General features: G+C 41.3%; 1 protein-coding gene across 4 annotated transcripts in view; it reads left to right on the top strand.

Moving 5' to 3' along the window:
• DSP (desmoplakin) overlaps window positions 1–18,285 on the top strand; it is a 40,224-nt gene extending 21,939 nt beyond the window's left edge. For 3 of the 4 annotated variants that reach the window (XM_014842674.3, XM_070515642.1, XM_070515641.1), the window contains exons 9-24: window positions 78–173; window positions 506–631; window positions 1,171–1,323; window positions 2,665–2,819; window positions 3,634–3,760; window positions 4,531–4,732; window positions 4,979–5,205; window positions 5,891–6,057; window positions 6,495–6,633; window positions 7,167–7,360; window positions 8,419–8,581; window positions 9,066–9,149; window positions 9,575–9,682; window positions 10,242–10,340; window positions 11,101–13,395; window positions 14,384–18,285. In XM_014842674.3, coding sequence (XP_014698160.3) covers window positions 78–173; window positions 506–631; window positions 1,171–1,323; window positions 2,665–2,819; window positions 3,634–3,760; window positions 4,531–4,732; window positions 4,979–5,205; window positions 5,891–6,057; window positions 6,495–6,633; window positions 7,167–7,360; window positions 8,419–8,581; window positions 9,066–9,149; window positions 9,575–9,682; window positions 10,242–10,340; window positions 11,101–13,395; window positions 14,384–17,620 — 7,572 coding nt within the window. In that variant the 3' untranslated portion in view covers window positions 17,621–18,285. The remainder of the gene's footprint in view (window positions 1–77; window positions 174–505; window positions 632–1,170; window positions 1,324–2,664; window positions 2,820–3,633; window positions 3,761–4,530; window positions 4,733–4,978; window positions 5,206–5,890; window positions 6,058–6,494; window positions 6,634–7,166; window positions 7,361–8,418; window positions 8,582–9,065; window positions 9,150–9,574; window positions 9,683–10,241; window positions 10,341–11,100; window positions 13,396–14,383) is intronic. The other variant, XM_014842676.3, reaches the window with a different exon arrangement.
• Window positions 18,286–21,560: the final 3,275 nt, after the last annotated feature.

The following is a 21,560-nucleotide window of genomic DNA, read 5'->3' as shown; positions in this document are numbered from 1 at the left end:
CCGCTCACATGTGTGTGAAGAATGGATGCCTCTCTCTGGCTGGAGGTGGGGAGTCAGCTCATGTTTTCCTGTTTCAGGCGTATATGGATACTCTCCAGACACAGTGGAGCTGGATTCTTCAGATCACCAAGTGCATTGATGTTCATCTCAAAGAAAATGCTGCCTACTTTCAGGTTTTTATACTTAGTAATAATTTAATTGTCTTTTAGGTCTTAATACCTTATCTTTGGAATGTATTTTACAAAGCACGAAAAACAATCTTCAAAATATTGCATAAATACTATTTGTTGGTTTTTTGTTTAGAGGAGCATAGATTGGTAACTTAGTTACTACTCAGATAGTCTCTTGCTGTCACATAAGTTAATATACTTGCTGCTCGAATCTTTTCCTTTAGCTGCCTGTCAAATAGACTCTCAGGGATGATAATCCTGGAGATAGAAATACTAGATGGCACCGCTTATTGAGTTGCTTCTCACTGATGTGGGGTCACTCTCATCCTTCCTAGTTTTTTGAAGAGGCTCAGTCGACGGAAGCCTACCTGAAGGGCCTTCAAGACGCCATCAGGAAGAAGTACCCTTGTGACAAGAACATGCCTCTGCAGCGCCTGCTGGACCAGATCAAGGAGCTGGAGGTATCGTCTCAGACCCCGCACTCAGCACCCTCACCCAGGGGTGATAACATGCACCGGCCAATGGGGTTCCCCTGCCCATCTCTATTATTGTACAGGACACACAGGCCCGGAGCTTGAGCAAGCGTTTTCTTCCTCTTTCAGTGGCTTTTCTCGAAATGAATTTCTTTACGTGCCCAACTACTGTTGAAAATTACTTTTGCTTTAGTAATTACTATTGCCAAAACAAAAACGGGGAGAAAACTGATTACTTAACATAAAAATTCCCTTGGAAAAACACTTCAAATTTTATCAACATAGTCCTTTCACACAATGATACTCTTTCCTGCCCACTTAATTCATGGTCCTGTAGCTTTATTATGAAGTGGCTTCATTATGAGTAGCTTATTAGAAAAGGTTCCCATAGTCCCTGCAGATAGGAATTTGTGACCTTTTACAGCTAATACAACTATAGCGATGTCTAATTTGTAATGTCATTTGAAGATCTTATCTAAAATTCACAAGGTATCTATGTTAAAGCATGATGCTGTTTGCAATTACAGAAAGAACGGGAGAAAATCCTTGAATACAAGCGTCAGGTACAGAACTTGGTAAACAAGTCCAAGAAGATTGTGCAGCTGAAACCGCGTAACCCGGACTACAGAAGCAATAAGCCCATCATTCTCAGGGCTCTCTGTGACTACAAACAAGACCAGGTGTGGACTCAGTTATTCAGAACGATGCAAAAGTTTTCCCTTTGTCTACACAGAGATTATTGTCAATTGAGAGCAAAATTTAACCTAGCTTTCAGTAAGCGCCAGAGTAAATGTCTTTCTTTTGTATACAAAGCAGCAAGCAGCTGAAGAAATCCCACAGCTCTATTCTGAATCGTAGGATAGTGGTCAATAATTAGGACACTAGGTATTTTTTAAACTATTCTAATTCCATTTTAAGGCTTAATACTTCTTTTCTTCTAATATGCAAAACATTATCTGTGATCACTCATCTTAAATTTCTGACATAAAAGAAATGAGACGTGAGACCGTTTTGCTGCATAGAAAGTGAATGTCATTGCAGATGTTATGCGGGAATTGAGCATATCAATTCTGCAGGCAAATACAAGCATTTCTATAGATGATGACTTGTGTTTAGTAATTATATAATTCCCACAGCTCTGTTTTCTTATACAAATATGGAGGATTTAAGAAATGTAAAATGTCATTAGTTGGTTAGATAAATGTCACAAAACAATGGAGTTTCTTCTACCATGTGGAACTGTTTTAAGAACTTGTGTGGAGAGAAGTAAGAAGTAAGTTGAAGTGGAGATTGAAATACGTAAGTATCCAGCTTGTTATATTTTATAGTTAAGATGGTTGTCATATTTTAAGTACCCATTTTAAGAAGCTATTTAGATGCTAGGTAATTTGCAAAGTTATTTTTACAGGGACCTGATACCAGAATTTTTTTGTTTTATTTTTAAATTGTAAGAGCAAATGAATGAGACAAGTGACTCCAACATTCTAAAATCTAATATATAAAACATGAACTCACAAAAATAGAAAAACCACGGAATTCGTTTTTGCTTTACAAAAGCATTTCTCACTTTGTTGGTGGGTTCCCCAGGCTGTCTTTGGAAAGTTACTTCACTTTATACATACCTTTTAGGCTCACGTGTATTATTTAAAGCATCGGTATTGTTGCATTGTGTAAAGATCAGCTTCATTTGAGGAAAAAAATACAGTCGTGTGCCACATAACGACGTTTCAGTCAACAACAGACTGCATATACGACGGTGGTCCCATAAGATTAGCCTAGGTGTGTAGTAGGCTATACCATCTGGGTTTGTGTAAGTAGACTCCATGATGTTCGCACAACTACGAAATCGCCAGCGATGCATTTCTCAGAACATCATCCTTGTCCTTCAGCAACGCATGACTATAGTAAAAGAGAAAGCTCAAGCAGTTTGCATGTTGTCATCTCTGTTTCTCTCTTTGAGAAAAAAGATGCAAATGTGTACTTATGAATAAAACCAAAACACGGGGCTGCCTACCTTACAGAAAATCGTGCACAAAGGGGACGAGTGCATCCTGAAGGACAACAATGAGCGCAGCAAGTGGTATGTGACGGGCCCAGGAGGCGTGGACATGCTCGTTCCTTCTGTTGGTCTGATTATTCCTCCTCCGAATCCTCTGGCCGTGGACCTGTCTTGCAAGTAAGTTGGTGAAGTTCTTAATAACCACGACATGAACATGAGCAGAGAGAAACAGGGCAAATGCTTATACAAGAAACTTAGATACGCTGTTCCTTACTATGATCCCCTCCCCCCCAAAAGGAACCTGATGACCATCCACTTGTGTTGTCTTGCAATTTTATGTTGAAGATACCATACTTATTATTGAAGTGTAAAAAAGAATGTCTGACTGTTTAGGAGGGCCAGAGTAAATAATTCTTGTCATGCACTTTAAAGGCATTGTTTCAAAGTTCTTCTTTCCTTCTTAGATAATCAGTAATTTTACTTGTAGCCACAAGTATAAAATGCCCTTGATATCAGTATTTGCTCATCACTAGGTGGAGCGTTCGTTTTACGGATTGTCCGTGGCAGATTCTTTTAAACCTTTTATCGTGGAAATCTTCAACCACACACAGAATAGGGAGAGTGCATAATGAGCCCCATGGGCTCGTTTCTGGGTTCCAGCAGCCTTCTGTGTTTCATGACCAGTTTCTATCTGCTGTCCTGCACAGTGTTGGACCTCTGTTAATTAAAAAGTTTGCTGACAAACAGCACAACAGCAAAAACCTTTATCTATACTAATGTAGATCATTGAGAATGAACTTTTGGGGATAAGTTCAAATTCCCAAATTAGTCCCAATCCATTGAAATGTTGAGTGTTTTGAAAATTACACATACACCCGTTACTTGGTTAGTTCTTGTTTTAGTTTTCTGTGCAGCTTACACAAGCAAGCCCAGGTTCCCTGTTCGGGATGAAAAGCTGGGCTCTAGAGTGTTATCCCCCCACCCCTCCTAGGATCGAACAGTACTATGAAGCCATCTTGGCCTTGTGGAACCAACTCTACATCAACATGAAGAGCCTGGTGTCCTGGCACTACTGCATGATTGACATCGAGAAAATCAGGGCCATGACTATCGCCAAGGTACGTCCTTAGGTCCACACAGGCTGCCTGGAGGAGGCGCCAGCTGCTCCCCGCAGTGTGCCTTTCTACCAGGCAAACCTTCTAGTGTGCAGCTAATGCTTTTGTAGCTCATCAAGAGAGTGGGCTGAGCCTGTGTTAGAGGTTCTGGTTTGTCCAATATAGAATGGGAGGAATTCTCGTGGGGCTGGTTGTGAGACAAACGGAAATACTAATTAAAAATGCCAGATGAGCCAGAAGTACCAGTGGAAAAGGCATTGGTCCTGTGATATTCTGGATCTCATTCTCCTTAGATGCAGCGGGAAGTTAGGTCATAAATTATTGACTGGATATCATAGAAGTGAAAGGTGGTATAGAATTCTTAGAAGAACACCCAAAGCATCAGTTCCTCTAGATCAGTGGTTTCGGATTGTGGTCTGAAGAATCCCAGGGATGGCAGCGAGGAGAGGGGCCTGGAATGGATAAGTTTTTGGATCCCCTCTATTTCCCCCTTTCTCTCTTCAGTCAGAACAGCTTTGCTGTGATCTGCTTTACATTTGGGGCTTCTGAATAATATTTCCTTTGAGGAATAAAGTTCTGTGGGAAAGAAAATTGACAACCCATTGCTATGGTTCTTAGGAGCAATGTCTAAACCCTCAAAGACCTTTGATATCTTAATGGACCTATGACGAGTGTTGCCTCAAGCCCCATCTAGCACAGGGCATTTTCCAGCAAACTCCTCTTGGTCACACTCTGGGGGCAGTCATGAACACTCCTGCCTTGTTTACTTTCAGCTGAAAACGATGCGGCAGGAAGATTACATGAAGACAATATCTGACCTTGAGTTGCATTACCAAGAGTTCATCAGGAACAGCCAAGGCTCAGAGATGTTTGGAGATGATGACAAGCGGAAGATCCAGTCTCAGTTCACGGATGCCCAGAAGCACTACCAGACGCTGGTCATACAGCTCCCTGGCTACCCCCACCACCAGACAGGTTGGTTTGGAGCATCTTTCTCTTTGTATCAACCATCCATGTGGTTTTTAAAGGAAAATAGTTTGCATAAAACTTGTTTTAGAGTCACTTCTTTGAAAGATAAGTTGTCAAAAGTCATTTATACACTAAATTTTCAGAATCAAATCAAAATATCCACAATTTTATGCAGTATGGATGTTTTCTGAAGCGTAGTCCTCTTCTGGCTAGGAATTCTCTGATTTTTGTGGTCCTGACATGTTTTTACAGTAACCAAAACTGAAATCACTCATGTTGGTCCCTGCCAAGACGTCAACCATAATAAAGTGATTGAAACCAACAGAGAAAATGACAAGCAGGAAACATGGATGCTGATAGAGCTCCAGAAGATTCGCAAGCAGATGGAGCACTGTGAAGCCAGAATGACTCTGAAAAACATCCTTCTGGCAGACCAAGGGTCTTCTCACCATATCACGGTGAAAATAAATGAACTAAAGGTAGGTATCCATTCATATTTTGCCCGATTCCAGGTATGTGTATATTTGTCCACATGCTAATTAAAAAACCTCCTGGTTTGAATATTTATAGGCAAGAAACATTAATTTGCAAGAAAGCAGGCTTCTGGCAGGATTTCTTTTTTCTTTCCAATGCTTCCAAATGTGTAAATGGTTACCAGGCTGGGCATTCCACCTTTGCTGTTAGCTTGTGGGTCGCTGAATCAGGCTATGTGTTTTTTCTTTTGTGTAATTTAGTACTTTGTTTATCTGAAAAGTTTTCACAAATATTAACTTGGCTTCTTGCCTCAAATGACCTCTGATGCGGGCTAGACAGGTGGAATTACCTTTATTTATAGACAGGAAGTCGGCATGGAGAGATTTGGTTGGTGGGGGAAGAGCTCAGAGCCATCGCCAGAGCTGGGGCTACAGCTCACGTGGTTTAGCTCCCAGCTCAGTGATCTCTGCTCAGCCAAGCCTGGGCCCTGGACCGAAGGGTCCCAGATGTACATTCTGAGTAAGAGGGCCACGTTTCCATAGTGCTAATCAACCTCCCTGAAGAAGGAACCGGAAGGTCCAGCTTCTTTCTTGACCCCTTTACATTTAGTGGACTTTTTTAAGGACAAAAATGGTCATAAGAATCACACAGCTAAATCAAAAGAGCTTTCTTTCTTTCTCTTTTTGACAGAGTGTGCAGAATGATTCTCAAGCAATTGCTGAAGTTCTCAACCAGCTTAAAGATATGCTAGCTAACTTCAGAGGTTCGGAAAAATATTGCTATTTACAGAACGAAGTATTTGGACTGTTTCAGAAACTGGAAAATATCAATGGCGTTACAGATGGCTACTTAAATAGGTAAATGCCGCTAACTCAGATATTTTAACCTCAAGATATTTTGCTTTTCTCGAGCTTCGTTTTGTCAGACTTCATTTGCTTTATATTCTTGGCTTACTGGAGTCTTTGCCTTCCAGCTTCCCTTTTCACTACAGGTTTACTTACATTCTTCTGAGCTTTCGAGAGAGGGTCCTCGAGCCTAGGGTGTTAATTCCACTATTCTGAAATCTAACGTATGTTAAGGGCCAGAACTTAAAATTCTTCGGTTAATGCAAAATGGCTGTCTGAATCATGGTAGAGAGAGAAAAAAAATTATTGCTCCCACGGCTTATAAAATAGGCAAAATAAATTTTTATCTGCTTTAATATTGTTCTCTTTCATTACTAGTGGCAAGAGCCAAATGTGCACAGTCTAATTATGTGCCCGGCAATTTTCTTTGCCTTTTTTGCTCCTGACAGCTTGTGCGCAGTGAGAGCACTACTCCAGGCAATCCTTCAAACAGAAGACATGTTAAAGGTTTATGAAGCCAGACTCACCGAAGAGGAAACTGTTTGCCTGGATCTGGATAAAGTGGAAGCGTACCGATGTGGACTGAAGGTAATGTGAAGGGTTGTCACAGTGGCCCAGTTTTTGGGAAGTAATATAGGACATGGTCCCCAATTATGAAGCCTCACTAAGTTTTCATGAGTTTCGATGATTACTGGATTTCGTTGGCCACACATGCTTGCTGTCAGTCTTTATCTCTAGCTCTAGCACACTGTTTCCAGAGTGTGTCGCGGAACTATGTGAGAAAGTCATCTGTGCTGAGATCAGTATGGAGAATGCTGAGTTAAACATAGTTACACAGGCTTCTTTACTATAGGACTTCTCAGACCTGTAATATGCTAATATATGTTACAAGTATTCAAGAATGGAACGGAGTGTGATATTTAGCATTTCTCAAAGTATTTTATACATTGTATCCGTTTTAGGAAATGCAATCAGTAAATATATTTTGTGAATTGATGTTTATCACTTAAAACTATAAATATTCTGAAGAGTTTTGTAAACTTTTTTTTATTTGGTGACTTGCTGTATAGCATTAAAGTGGGTGACGAGATTAATTTGTACTTTCTTTTTCCTTGTGACAGAAAATTAAAAATGACTTGAACTTGAAGAAGTCACTCTTGGCCACCATGAAGACAGAGCTGCAGAAAGCCCAGCAGATCCACTCCCAGACTTCACAGCAGTATCCACTTTATGACCTGGATCTGGGCAAGTTCAGTGAGAAAGTCACACAGTTGACAGATCGCTGGCAGAGAATAGATAAACAGATAGACTACAGGTATGCCAACCTCTTTTACTTTGTTCCCATTTGGTTGTTCCCAAGATAATGTCGTTTAAAGTAATCACTATAAAAAGAGTGATTTTGTTTTGTGTGTACGTTAAGTGTAATAGGGGCTCTATTCGTGGACTGCCTGTAGGCAGCTTTGTTGGAAATAGAAATAGTCCAGCCGAATAGCCAAGCTTGAACTAACCTGTGCCAGGTGCCATCCAGGGTCTTGGGGAAACAGCAGAAGCCATTGATCAAGCTCTTTTGTGACCCATAAACTCTTGTTATGACTGTTGGAAGGAGTAGGTACTTTGAGTGTTCTCCAAAAGTTTATGAAAAGCAGATCTTATATAAAAAAAGTGTCTTAATGCAAATGAGGGTTTAAAGAAATTTCCCGAATCTTGCTTGTAGTTCATTTTATTAGAAGTGCTTTTTAAAAACACCCTTATTGATAGATAATTCATGTGCCGTACAATTCACCCATTGAAAGTTAAATAGTTCGGTGGTTTGTAGTATATTCAGAATTATGTAGTCATCACCACAGTCTAAGTTTAGAACATTTTCATCACCCTAAAGAATAGAAACCGCATACCCGCTGCCTCACTCCCCATTACCTCCTAACCCTCCAGACCCTAAGCAACCGTCAGTCTACTTTCTGTCTCTGTAGATTTGCCCACACTGGACATTTCATATAAATGGAATCCTATAATATGTGATCCTTTGTGACTGTTTTTTTTTCACTTAACATAATGTTTTCAAGGTTCGTCCATGTTGTAGCATGTTTCAGGACTTCATTTCTTTTTATGACTGAATAATATTCCATTGTATGGCTATATCGCATTTTGTTTGTTCGTTCGTCAATTGATGGATATTTGGGTTATTCCAATTTTGGGCTATCCTGAAAAATACTGCTAGAAACATTCACATGTAGCTTTTTGTGTGGGTGTATATTTTTAGTTCTCTTGAGCGTGCACTAGGTGGAATTGCTGGGTCAGATGGTCAGTCTGTATTAAACACTTTGAGGAACAATAGCAGTGCTTTATTATGTTTATTATGTCTGTTTTCCCCAGATTATGGGACCTGGAGAAACAAATCAAGCAACTGAGGAATTATCGTGATAACTATCAGGCTTTCTGCAAGTGGCTCTATGATGCCAAACGCCGCCAGGATTCCTTAGAATCTATGAAGTTTGGAGATTCCAACACGGTCATGCGATTTTTGAATGAGCAGAAGGTATAAGCCAACTTGCCATTCCATTAGATTCCACTGGATATAAGCCATGTTTTTCCTTTGGTTTTCATAGCAGTACCTAGTTTTGAAATGATAAATATTTAATATTATTTGTTCATTTTGTGACTGTTTAAACAATGCCCATAGGAATAATTATTGAGATATTTGCAAAGAAATGCAATTATGAACATAGAAATAATGTAATATTGTAGTGAAGTATCTTCGTAAATTGAGGTCATAGGACCAGAAAAGAGTGCCGACTCGAGGATGACCTCTTAGATAATCAGAACTTGAAGATCTTCCTTCTCTTTTCTGAATAGAAAACATGCCCATCTCCTAAGGTTAAATGGTCAGAGTATGAGGTCAGTACGTGTAGTAATAAACTGAGGGGAAAAAAACAAATAACAGTGGTTGAAGAGTGAAATAACATTTACTTAAAAATATTTATGCATGTTAACGTTTGTAAGTATTTTTATTTTTTGTATAGAACTTGCACAATGAAATATGTGGCAAACGAGACAAATCAGAAGAAGTACAAAAGATTGCCGAACTTTGTGCAAATGCCATCAAGGTATGTTGAGTTTCACAAAAAATGTTGATGTTTCATCAGGAATAATATTGATTGCATTATTTTCTGATTCACTTTAAAGATTATAAGCTTCTTGAGGTTAGTGATTATGGCTTTTATATGTTCTCTCCTAAACAAACCATAAAAGTTTGTTATCTGTGAACTTGAATTCATTACACATTGACAGCACCTGTGGGAATGGGCTGGTCTTCATTCTTTAAACTGGGGGCATGTCTCTGCTGAGCATATCAAGATGTACTGCTTAGTTTAATAATGTATTAGCTGCTTGAACACTAGCAGCACATGATTGCCTTTGGTGTTGGTCATTAGAAATACAGCTTGATGATTTAAAATTGTGGAATTGTAGCTATCAATGACTCCTTTTAAGTCCGTTAATTATGTTTTTCTTAAATTTTATTATTCTGCAGGATTATGAACTCCAGCTGGCGTCATACACCTCAGGACTGGAAACTCTACTGAACATACCTATCAAGAGAACCATGGTTCAGTCTCCTTCTGGGGTGATTCTGCAAGAGGTATGGGTGTCATTGCATACCTCCTAGAGCCTGCCCCCCTTCCCCTTCCTGGCTTCCCTCCGTCCCTGAATTTATCCCTTGTTGTAGGATATCCACTCAAAAAGGTTTACTAGCAGGTTCTGCTCCCTCTAGTGTGAGTCATCAATATACGATGCATTTTAGGAAATGATCAGTGGAAGTTAGGATCTGTGGTGTATGTATTGGAATCTTTGCAGAAACTGGGCTTAAATTCTGGGTTTAGTGAGGGAGACTTTTAAAAAGTAGAAAATATCTAGTTGATTTCTAAAAGACAACTTGTTCCCAAAGATGTTGAGAGCATCACCTGTCAGATGGTTTAGCGGAAGCACCCTGTAGTGATGAGCATGGAACACAAGGTGTTTAGCCGTTTGTTTGGTTGTATGTCTAGATTTTGGAATAAGTGTACACGAAAAAAGGGAAGTCACTCTTTAAATTATAAATTCACTATTTCATTGTTTTAGAAAACAAAATTGGTCACCTTGCAAAGGACTATTTTTTGAGTGCAATATCTTTTATTTTTCTTTCACACCTTTTCTCCAAGGCTGCAGACGTACATGCTCGGTACATAGAGCTACTTACAAGGTCTGGAGACTATTACAGATTCTTAAGTGAGATGCTGAAGAGTTTGGAAGATCTGAAGGTAATTTACTTACTTTATTTCCTTGCAGCATCAAAAAAAATAGAATAGAATGTTATTATTACCACCTCATATAACATAGATTTAGACATACTCACTGGTAAAACTGTATTTCCTGTAGACAGTTGACATAATATAGTTTGTTCATAAGTCCAGGGTTAGTCCCATGCTCCAGTATACTGCTCTAGGTGGACTTAGGTAATATTTGCAAAATTATAGTTGTTTTAACCTTGCCCCAAACCAGTAATTTCATTCAATGTTTGGTCCAGGAATTTGCCTTCTTTCTTTGTGTTACATTAAGGATTAGAACATTCTGGACTAGCTGGATTTGAATTTTTCATGTTGAATGATTGTTTAATTTACTCTTCATTTCTAATAACTTGAATTGAGTTTACATGGAAACTTACTTTATACCTTAAAATAAAGGAAACACTTTATGAAATCATAAGCTTTTGACCTTGGAAGAAATTACTTCATTTTTACAGATGAGGGAGCTGACACTTTAGGGTGATATCATTTGCTAAGATCATACAAGCAGTTGATGGAAGAATTATGACGAGAATGCAGAATTCTTGAATTTTTGTCTGGTAGTTTTTGCCTTGTATCACTCTTTATGTGTGTGCCTGTGTGTGTGGGGTGTGTGCATGTGTAGGTATGTTGAGAAGGGAGAATGCACATTGGTCTGGGAGGGAAAAAGTACACTTTCTTTCTTGTGATATGAGTTGTTTTTCTTTTAACGTAATTTCTGGTTTCACTTCCACAGCTGAAAAATACCAAGATCGAGGTTTTGGAAGAGGAGCTCAGACTGGCCCGAGATGCCAACTCTGAAAACTGCAATAAGAACAAATTCCTGGATCAGAACCTGCAGAAATACCAGGCGGAGTGTTCCCAGTTCAAAGCAAAGCTTGTGAGCCTGGAGGAGCTGAAGAGACAAGCTGAGCTGGATGGAAAGTCAGCTAAGCAGAACCTAGACAAGTGCTATGGCCAAATAAAAGAGCTCAATGAGAAGATCACCCGACTGACTTATGAGATCGAAGATGAAAAGAGAAGAAGAAAGACTGTGGAAGACAGATTTGACCAACAGAAGAATGACTATGACCAATTGCAGAAAGCAAGGCAAAGTGAGAAGGAGAGCCTTGGTTGGCAAAAGATAGAGTCTGAGAAAGCCATCAAGGAGAAGGAGTACGAGATAGAAAGGTTGAGGGTTCTTCTGCAGGAGGAGGGCGCCCGGAAGAGAGAATATGAGAGTGAGCTGGCAAAGGTAAGAAACCACTATAATGAGGAGATGAGTAATTTAAGGAACAAGTATGAAACAGAGATTAACATTACGAAGACCACCATCAAGGAGATATCCCTGCAAAAAGAGGATGATTCCAAAAATCTTAGAAACCAGCTTGATAGACTCTCAAGGGAAAATCGAGATCTGAAGGATGAAATCGTCAGGCTAAATGACAGCATATTGCAGACCACTGAGCAGCGAAGGCGGGCTGAAGAAGATGCCTTGCAGCAAAAAGCCAGTGGCTCTGAGATGATGCAAAAGAAGCAGCATCTGGAGATAGAGCTTAAGCAAGTCATCCAGCTGCGCTCCGAGGACAATGCAAGACACAAGCAGTCCCTGGAGGAGGCTGCAAAGACCATTCAGGACAAAAATAAGGAGATTGAAAGACTCAAAGCTGAGTTTCAGGAGGAGGCCAAGCGCCGCTGGGAATATGAAAATGAACTGGCTAAGGTAAGAAACAATTACGATGAGGAAATCATTAGCTTAAAAAACCAGTTCGAGACGGAGATCAACATCACCAAGACAACCATCCACCAGCTCACGATGCAGAAGGAAGAGGACACCAGTGGCTACCGAGCCCAGATAGACAACCTCACCAGAGAAAACAGGAGCCTATCTGAAGAAATAAAGAGGCTGAAGAACACTTTAGCCCAGACTACAGAGAATCTCAGGAGGGTCGAAGAAAACATCCAAAAGCAAAAGGCCACTGGCTCGGAGATGTCTCAGAGAAAACAGCAGCTGGAGATTGAGCTGAGACAGGTTACACAGATGCGAACAGAAGAGAGCACGAGATATAAGCAGTCTCTTGATGATGCTGCCAAGACGATCCAGGATAAAAACAAGGAGATAGAAAGGTTAAAACAACTGATAGAAACAGAAACCAAAGAACGGAAATGCCTGGAAGATGAAAATGCTAAATTACAAAGGGCCCAGTATGATTTGCAGAAGGCAAATAATAGTGCAACAGAGACGATAAGTAAATTGAAGGTTCAGGAGCAAGAACTAATGCGCCTGAGAATCGACTATGAAAGGATTTCCCAGGAGAGGACTGTGAAGGACCAGGATATCACCAGATTCCAGAGTTCTCTGAAAGAGTTGCAGTTGCAGAAGCAGAAAGCAGATGAGGAGCTGAATCGGCTGAAGAAGACGGCCTCAGAAGACTCCTCCAAGAGGAAGAAGCTGGAGGAGGAGCTGGAAGGCTTGAGGAGGTCTTTGAAGGAGCAAGCAATAAAAATCACCAGCCTGACACAGCAGCTGGAGCAGGCGTCCATTGTTAAGAAAAAGAGCGAGGACGACCTCCGGCAGCAGAGGGACGTGTTGGATGGCCACCTGAGGGAGAAGCAGAGGACCCAGGAGGAGCTGAGGAGGCTCTCCTTGGAGGTCGAGGCCCTGAGGCGGCAGCTGCTGCAGGAACAAGAAAATGTCAAACAGGCTCACTTGAGGAATGAGCATTTCCAGAAGGCGATAGAAGATAAAAGCCGAAGCTTAAATGAAAGCAAAATAGAAATCGAGAGGCTGCAGTCTCTCACAGAGAGCCTGACCAAGGAGCACTTGATGTTGGAGGAAGAGCTCCGGAACCTGAGGCTGGAGTACGATGACCTCCGAAGGGGCCGAAGCGAGGCGGATAACGATAAAATGGCAACTATTTCGGAACTAAGGAGCCAACTGCAGATCAGCAACAACCGGACCCTGGAGCTGCAGGGGCTGATTAATGATTTACAGAGAGAGAGGGAAAATTTGAGACAGGAAATTGAGAAATTCCAAAAGCAGGCTTTAGAGGTATTCACAAATATTTGATCACAGCTTCACTGTCTCTCAAATAATTCTCTCCGTTGTCATCTAACCTGAACTGTGCTCTTGCTACTGGGATGGATGCTAACAGAAAGTCTCACTTTTCTTTTTATTGCTGTACTACCGTCTGTCATAATCCAGATGACTGCTGTCACATAATTTCAGTGCTGTCTGCCCTTCTGTTCTATCGCTGCATCAAACGTCAACCTGTGTGTGACCTGCTTTGAGAACTGTAGCCTGGGTATGACATCTGAGATCACTTCCTCTGAATGTTCCCCTCTGTTTTCTGTGAGATAGCTCTTACTTAGTGAGCTGTTACCTACATTTGTAATTAAAATTTCCCTAAATAAAAGCCATATTAAGGGGGTTTTCTATGCAATTTTTAAGTCACTTTTTCTTGCTTGCTTACACGATTTTTCCACCTGCATTCTTCTATTCCTTTTTGATCTCGGCCCTAATATGTTTCTTTTTGTTTGGCTTTTCTTCTTCTAACCCCTAACTTAAAAATAACTTCTTTAACTTCTAATACATTTGACTTCTATAGACAATATTTGTGTGGGGCTGTGTGTTGGGTGCATATATGTCCATAGGTTTACATCGCTTTATTAGATACAGTAGTATAGCTGTCATGGGTAAGATGTAGGTATAGCAGGTGTGATAACCTGGAACAAAACTCCCCATATTTTTCAAACCATAATTACCATTAAGAGTAAGACAGATCTTCAACTTCTATTTCCTTCTGTGGAAAAAAATAGTAAGTATGAAGCCATTTATCAAAGTGGCAACATTTATCTACAGAATTTTTTTCATGAATGTGTAAGACAGTAAAATAGCAATATATCCAGGGAAAAGAAAGAAAGGGCAAATGAGTAATCAAATTTTTTTTTTTTAATGTAGGAAAAGAGGTTAAATTATGATAGTCATATGATATGATCAAAGCATTATTTTTCCCCATTTCTTTCTTTTTACATTCTAGGCGTCTAATCGGATTCAGGAATCAAAGAATCAGTGCACGCAGGTGGTGCAGGAAAGAGAGACCCTTCTGATGAAAATTAAAGTTCTGGAGCAAGACAAGACCAGGCTGCAGAGGCTGGAGGATGAGCTGAATCGCGCTAAGACGACTCTCGAAGCAGAAAGTAGGGTGAAACAGCGCCTCGAGAGTGAGAAACAGCAAATCCAGAATGACCTGAATCAGTGGAAAACTCAATATTCCCGCAAGGAAGAAGCTATCAGGAAGATAGAGTCAGAAAGAGAAAAGAGCGAGCGAGAAAAGAACAGCCTGAGGAGTGAGATCGAAAGACTCCAAGCAGAGATCAAGAGGATTGAAGAGAGGTACAGGCGGAAGCTGGAGGACTCCACCCGGGAGACACAGTCGCAGCTGGAAACAGAACGTTCTCGACTTCAGAGGGAAATCGACAAACTGAAACAGCGCCCATATGGGTCCCATCGGGAGACCCAGACTGAGTACGAATGGACTGTGGACTCCTCAAAGCTGGTGTTTGATGGACTGAGGAAGAAGGTGACGGCGATGCAGCTCTATGAGTGCCAGCTGATTGACAAAACAACGCTGGACAAACTGTTGAAGGGGAAGAAGTCAGTGGAAGAAGTTGCTTCTGAAATCCAGCCTTTCCTTCGGGGTGCAGGAGCTATCGCAGGAGCTTCTGCTTCCCCTAAGGAAAAGTACTCTTTGGTAGAGGCGAAGAGGAAGAAATTAATCACCCCAGAATCCACAGTCATGCTTCTGGAGGCCCAGGCAGCTACAGGCGGTGTAATTGATCCCCATAGGAATGAGAAGCTGACTGTTGACAGTGCAATAGCTCGGGACCTCATCGACTTCGATGACCGTCAACAGATATATACCGCAGAAAAAGCCATCACTGGTTTTGATGATCCATTTTCAGGCAAGACAGTATCTGTTTCGGAAGCCATCAAGAAAAATTTGATTGATAGGGAAACTGGAATGCGCCTGCTAGAAGCCCAGATTGCTTCAGGGGGTGTAGTGGACCCCGTGAACAGTGTCTTTTTGCCAAAAGATGTAGCCTTGGCACGTGGACTGATTGACAGAGATTTGTATCGGTCCCTGAACGATCCCCGAGATAGTCAGAAAAACTTTGTGGATCCAGTCACAAAAAAGAAGGTCAGTTACATGCAGCTGAGGGATCGGTGCAGAATTGAACCACACACTGGTCTGCTCTTGCTGTCGGTACAGAAGAGAAGTATGTCCTTCCAAGGAATCAGACAACTTGTGACCATCTCTGAGCTAGTAGCTTCTGGTATATTGAGACCATCCACTGTAAATGAACTGGAATCAGGTCAGATTTCTTATGATGAGGTTGGTGAGAGAATTAAGGACTTCCTTCAGGGTTCAAGCTGCATAGCAGGCATATACAATGAGACCACCAAACAGAAGCTTGGCATTTATGAGGCCATGAAAATTGGCTTGGTCCGACCTGGTACTGCTCTGGAGTTGCTAGAAGCCCAAGCAGCTACTGGCTTTATAGTGGATCCTGTTAGCAACTTGAGGTTACCTGTGGAGGAAGCCTACAAAAGAGGTCTGGTGGGTATTGAGTTCAAAGAGAAGCTCCTGTCTGCAGAACGAGCTGTCACCGGGTATAATGATCCTGAAACAGGAAACATCATTTCTTTGTTCCAAGCCATGAACAAGGAACTCATTGAAAAGGGCCATGGCATTCGCCTGTTGGAAGCACAGATTGCGACCGGTGGAATCATCGACCCGAAGGAGAGCCATCGTTTACCAGTTGACATAGCGTACAAGAGGGGCTACTTTAATGAGGAGCTCAATGAGATTCTGTCAGATCCAAGTGATGATACAAAAGGATTTTTTGACCCAAACACTGAAGAAAATCTTACTTATCTGCAACTAAAAGAAAGATGCATTAAGGATGAGGAAACGGGGCTCTATCTTCTGCCCCTGAAAGAAAAGAAGAAGCAAGTGCAGACATCACAAAAAAATACCCTCAGGAAGCGTAGAGTGGTCATTGTTGACCCAGAAACCAACAAGGAGATGTCTGTTCAGGAGGCCTACAAGAAGGGCCTTATAGATTATGAAACCTTCAGAGAACTGTGTGAGCAGGAGTGTGAGTGGGAAGAAATAACCATCACTGGATCCGACGGCTCCACCAGGGTGGTCCTGGTCGATAGGAAGACAGGCAGTCAGTATGATATTCAAGATGCTATTGACAAGGGCCTTGTTGACAGGAAGTTCTTTGACCAGTACCGATCCGGCAGCCTCAGCCTCACTCAGTTTGCTGATATGATCTCCTTGAAAAATGGTGTTGGCAACAGCAGTGGCATAGGTGGTAGTGTTAGCGATGATGTTTTCAGCAGCTCCCGACACGAGTCAGTAAGTAAGATTTCTACCATCTCCAGCATCAGGAATTTGACCATCAGGAGCAGCTCTCTGTCTGACCCCCTGGAAGAATCGAGCCCTATTGCAGCCATCTTTGACACAGAAAACCTGGAGAAAATCTCAATTGCAGAAGGTATAGAGAGGGGCATTGTGGATAGCATCACTGGTCAGAGGCTTCTGGAGGCTCAGGCCTGCACAGGTGGCATCATCCACCCGACCACTGGGCAGAAGCTGTCGCTTCAGGATGCGGTCTCCCAGGGCCTGATTGACCAAGATATGGCCACCAGGCTGAAGCCTGCTCAGAAAGCCTTCATTGGCTTTGAAGGTGTGAAGGGAAAGAAGAAGATGTCAGCAGCAGAAGCAGTGAAAGAAAAATGGCTCCCCTATGAGGCAGGTCAGCGCTTCCTGGAGTTCCAGTACCTCACTGGAGGCCTTGTTGACCCGGAAGTGCATGGGAGGATAAGCACAGAAGAAGCCATCAGAAAGGGGTTCATCGATGGCCGAGCAGCTCAGAGGCTGCAAGACACCAGCAGCTATGCCAAAATCCTGACCTGCCCCAAAACCAAATTGAAAATATCCTACAAGGATGCCATAAATCGCTCCATGGTGGAAGACATCACTGGCCTCCGCCTTCTGGAGGCCGCCTCTGTTTCATCCAAGGGCTTGCCTAGCCCTTATAACGTGTCTTCTGCCCCAGGCTCCCGCTCCGGCTCCCGCTCTGGATCTCGCTCCGGCTCTCGCTCTGGTTCCCGAAGTGGGTCCCGGAGAGGAAGCTTTGATGCAACAGGGAATTCTTCCTACTCTTATTCCTACTCCTTTAGCAGTAGCTCTATTGGGCACTAGTAGTCAGTTGGTAATGGTTGCTATACCTCGGTTTCATTTATATGAATTTTCACTTTATTAAATAATAAAAAGAGAAAACCTAGTGCTTGCAATATAGTGATAGAAGTTTCTCTGCTTAAGAAAGCATAGTCATGGTTGAAATCAAATAGTAGGCGCTGTTCTGGCTTTTTATCTTCTTAGCTCACCATAGTAATACACTGGATGTAGTGTGTATGAAGTGATAATCAGTTGTAAGGATAGCACAAATTGAATTTAGAATTTGTTTCTTCTCTTCTGTGTTTAGGTTTTACATTCTTGAACATCTTTTGGCGTATAATACATATTCATATTCTTTGGAGATAAAAATTAAATTGATCATTGGTGTTTTAATCATCATTTCTGTTTCTCATCTAAATATTTCCATTTTCTGTATTAGGATAAAATTACCCACCCCAAACCCAAGCATTTTGGAATGAGTCTCCTTTAGTTTTAGATTGTGGATTGTATAACCCATATACTCCTAAATGTGCCTATTTGGTTTGGTATTAATTTGACTGTATTTGCATAATAGTAGCAATCTTTGCTTTTCTTTGGTCAAAGTTTTCTGTGTATTTTGCTTGTCATTTTCTGTGTACTTGAAAAAGGTGTCTTTATGAAGTTTGGCAATAAACTTTTAGAGTTTTGAAGTTTTTGTGTTTTTATTTAATACTGTTTATACACAAGGGCATTTAGCAGCATATTTCTGTTTATTGTAAAATATGTCTTAAAACCATCTGTTTGCTAAATACCTATTAAGAAAGACCATTAGGGGCTGGCCTGGTGGTGCCGCGGTTAAGTGCACACGTTCCACTTCGGTGGCCCGGGTTTCACTGGTTCGGATCCCGGGTGCGGACATGGCACCACTTGGCAAGCCATGCTGTGGTAGGTGTCCCACATCTAAAGTAGAGGAAGATGGGCACGGATGTTAGCTCAGGGCCAGTCTTCCTCAGCAAAAAGAGGAGGATTGGCAGCAGTTAGCTCAGGGCTAATCTTCCTAAAAAAAACAAACACCAACTATTTTAGTTCTGAATTCTTGTTAGAAATTTGATCTTTTGGGGTAAGTTTCTCAACATTTCTGGACCAGGTAGAGTCCTTGGAAAGAAGCTTGTGTAAAGAGGTCAGGCCAAAGATCAGTACGGTTCTAGTTTATTCTGGACAGTGAGTACCAAGTAGCATGGGCAAAAGTCACCATCATACCATTTAAAAAACATGAAATGGCTAAGATTCTGTGTTGGGTATCTTCAAAACACATGTTTCATTTTGTTCCCTAAGAGGAAAGAATTGTCCTTGAATCTATGAAAATGATTCCTGAAGAGTTCTTAGCTCTATTGAAGGATGATGAGATATAAGCTTATTCTTTGGATCAAAGAGAAACTTTTGAAATTCAGACATTTGTCATTAAATTAATATGAATTTCCTGAATACTGATTATGTCTAGTATTAGGCTGGGTACTGTGAGGATTCAGTGGAATTTAAAAGCCCCCTTGACTTAAAGGCATTTGCAATCTGGATAGGTGCAGAAGACACACACGAAGCAACCAGTGGGACAACTTTCATATATCAGCAGTATATATTGATACAATCAAACAAATAGTACAGATAGAAAGTAGGAAAACAAATGAAATGCTACTTGTGTAGACCAAAAAAGATCACACTTAAATTATTGGGAGCTGCACCCATTTCTTTCCTATCTCACCTCTTCCTCTTGCTCCCTTCCTGATCTGGAGGACTTGTAATTAATTTCATTCACTAAATATTGAGTTCTTTCATGCGCCATGCATTGTGCCAGCAGCTGTGGATCCCATGGTAGAAAGAGATGGTACAAAAATAGCCCTTGTAATAGGAAGAAAAAAAATATGTGGTAAATAGTGAGTTGGGAAGTATGAAGGAGGATCCTCATGCTAGAGCTGGGAGGTTGTATCAGTCAGCTTGGGCTGCCATAACAAGTACCACAGGCTGGGGGCTTAAACAAGTTGATCTGCTCAGAGTTCTGGAGTTTGGAAGTTCAAGATCAAGGTGCCCTCAGGGTTGGTTTAGGGTGAGAGCTCGTCCTGGCTGGCGGTTAGTGAGGGGTGGGGAGCGGCTCCGGTGTCTCCTCTACTTAGGAGAAGACTGCCTTTATTGCATTGGGGCCCTACCTCTATGAACTCATTAGACCTTAATGATCTCCCTAAAGGCCCTGTCTCCAAATACAGTCATATTGGGGGTTAGGGCTTCAACAGAGGAATTTTTTTGGGGGGGACACAGTTCAGCCCATAAGAGAGGCCTAAGCTAGAACAGGGGGAGGAGACCCTTAGGGTCTCCTGATGATGATTAAACTGAGATGAACAAGCATCGATGCAAAGGAGTTCCTCAGGTTGAAACTACACCCCATCAGAACTGCTGCTGAAGTTGTCATTGAACTCTGAGATGAGATAGGGCTGAGACCTAGAGAGAGGACATACTTGACCTGGGACCTACGTGACCTGGGCTAAGTTTTGATTTGGTTCACGTCTATGGTGCATCCACAGAAAAGGAAATACATATATAACTTTTCAATGACAGTCATCACTTCACATCCAAAAGTAGTCTCACTTTTTCCAGGATGCTTGGCTTACTATGTAAATGCAAATAAAAAGTAAGGATGCTGTGGGCAGAGTAAGAACTGCTTCTTACCATACATCCAGTTGCAGCTACTGGCCTATTTTTGTACTTTATGGTACTACCTTATTCTCTTATTATCACCCTCCCCTTTTTTTTAAGTGAGAGATCTGTGCTATTTGCCTTTGGAAATAGTTGTTTACAAAAATTTCTGCCATTTCTTCATCTGGTGGAAACAAGTGCAAAGGGAAGCAAACATTTGGCAGCAGGCTTGAAAAAAATAAGAGGAGTTAAGGTCTTGGGTAGGAAATGTACAAAGTAAACTTGGGTTAATCAAAGCAAAGAAGTAGTCAATGAGCCAGCCCTGATGGCCTAGAGTTAAAGTTTGGGGTGCTCTGCTTCAGTGGCCCAGGTTCAGTTCCCAGGCACAGAACCACACCACTTATCTGTCAGTAGCCATGCTGTGGCAGAGGATCTCATAGAAAAACTAGAAGGACTTACAACTAGAATATACAACTATGTACTGGAGCTTTGGGAAGGAAAAAAAAAAAACCAGATTGGCAACAGATGTTAGCTCAATGTGAATCTTTCCCAGAAAAAAAAAAAGGAAGTACTCAAGGACCAATGGGGACATGTCAAAGAGACACAAGGTGGTTTAAAGTGGCTACCACTGGTCAAATTTGGGACAATTTGAGCATTAACAAGAACTATGATGGTAATGGAGTATGTAATGAATTTAAAAATCTTAAAACAATAATTTAAAAAAAACACCCTTGATCCCATAGTGAAATAAATAAAATGAAAGTGTGGTAAGAATTCCAGCTAATAAATGTAGAGGCCATGATAGTATTAGAGAATCATCATTTATAACTCCTAATGTAATAACAGATTCACTGAAGGATTGTGTGAGTTTGTTGGGAACAGGACATTCATACGGCCCTAAGGCATCACCCACAGATTATGTACCAGTTACTAGAGGAAAATGTACTATTACAAGGAAGCAGTGCAGCCACCACCTCTACCAATGATCAAATTTAGCATTACTAATAGCAGGAGAATCTAAGACATGTGTCCTCTATGAGATGTAATAAAGAAGTACACACATCTTGCAAAAATGCTTAAACTGAATCTAGTCATAAGGGGGAAAAATTTGACAAATCCAGAAAGAGGGACATTCTACAAGACAACTTACTGAGGCTCCTGACAAAATTCAATGACAACTTACAAAGGAGAGTGGGGCAGACTGTTATAGATTAAAAGAGACAATAGCCAATTACAGCTCATGGGCTGAAAAAATAATAAAATGGCTATAAAAGGAATTTGGGGGACAACTGGGGAAATT

Source organism: Equus asinus, chromosome 8, assembly GCF_041296235.1.
Source record: "Equus asinus isolate D_3611 breed Donkey chromosome 8, EquAss-T2T_v2, whole genome shotgun sequence".
NCBI classification, from domain to species: Eukaryota; Metazoa; Chordata; class Mammalia; order Perissodactyla; family Equidae; genus Equus; species Equus asinus.
This window is presented reverse-complemented; position numbering and strand designations above follow the sequence as displayed.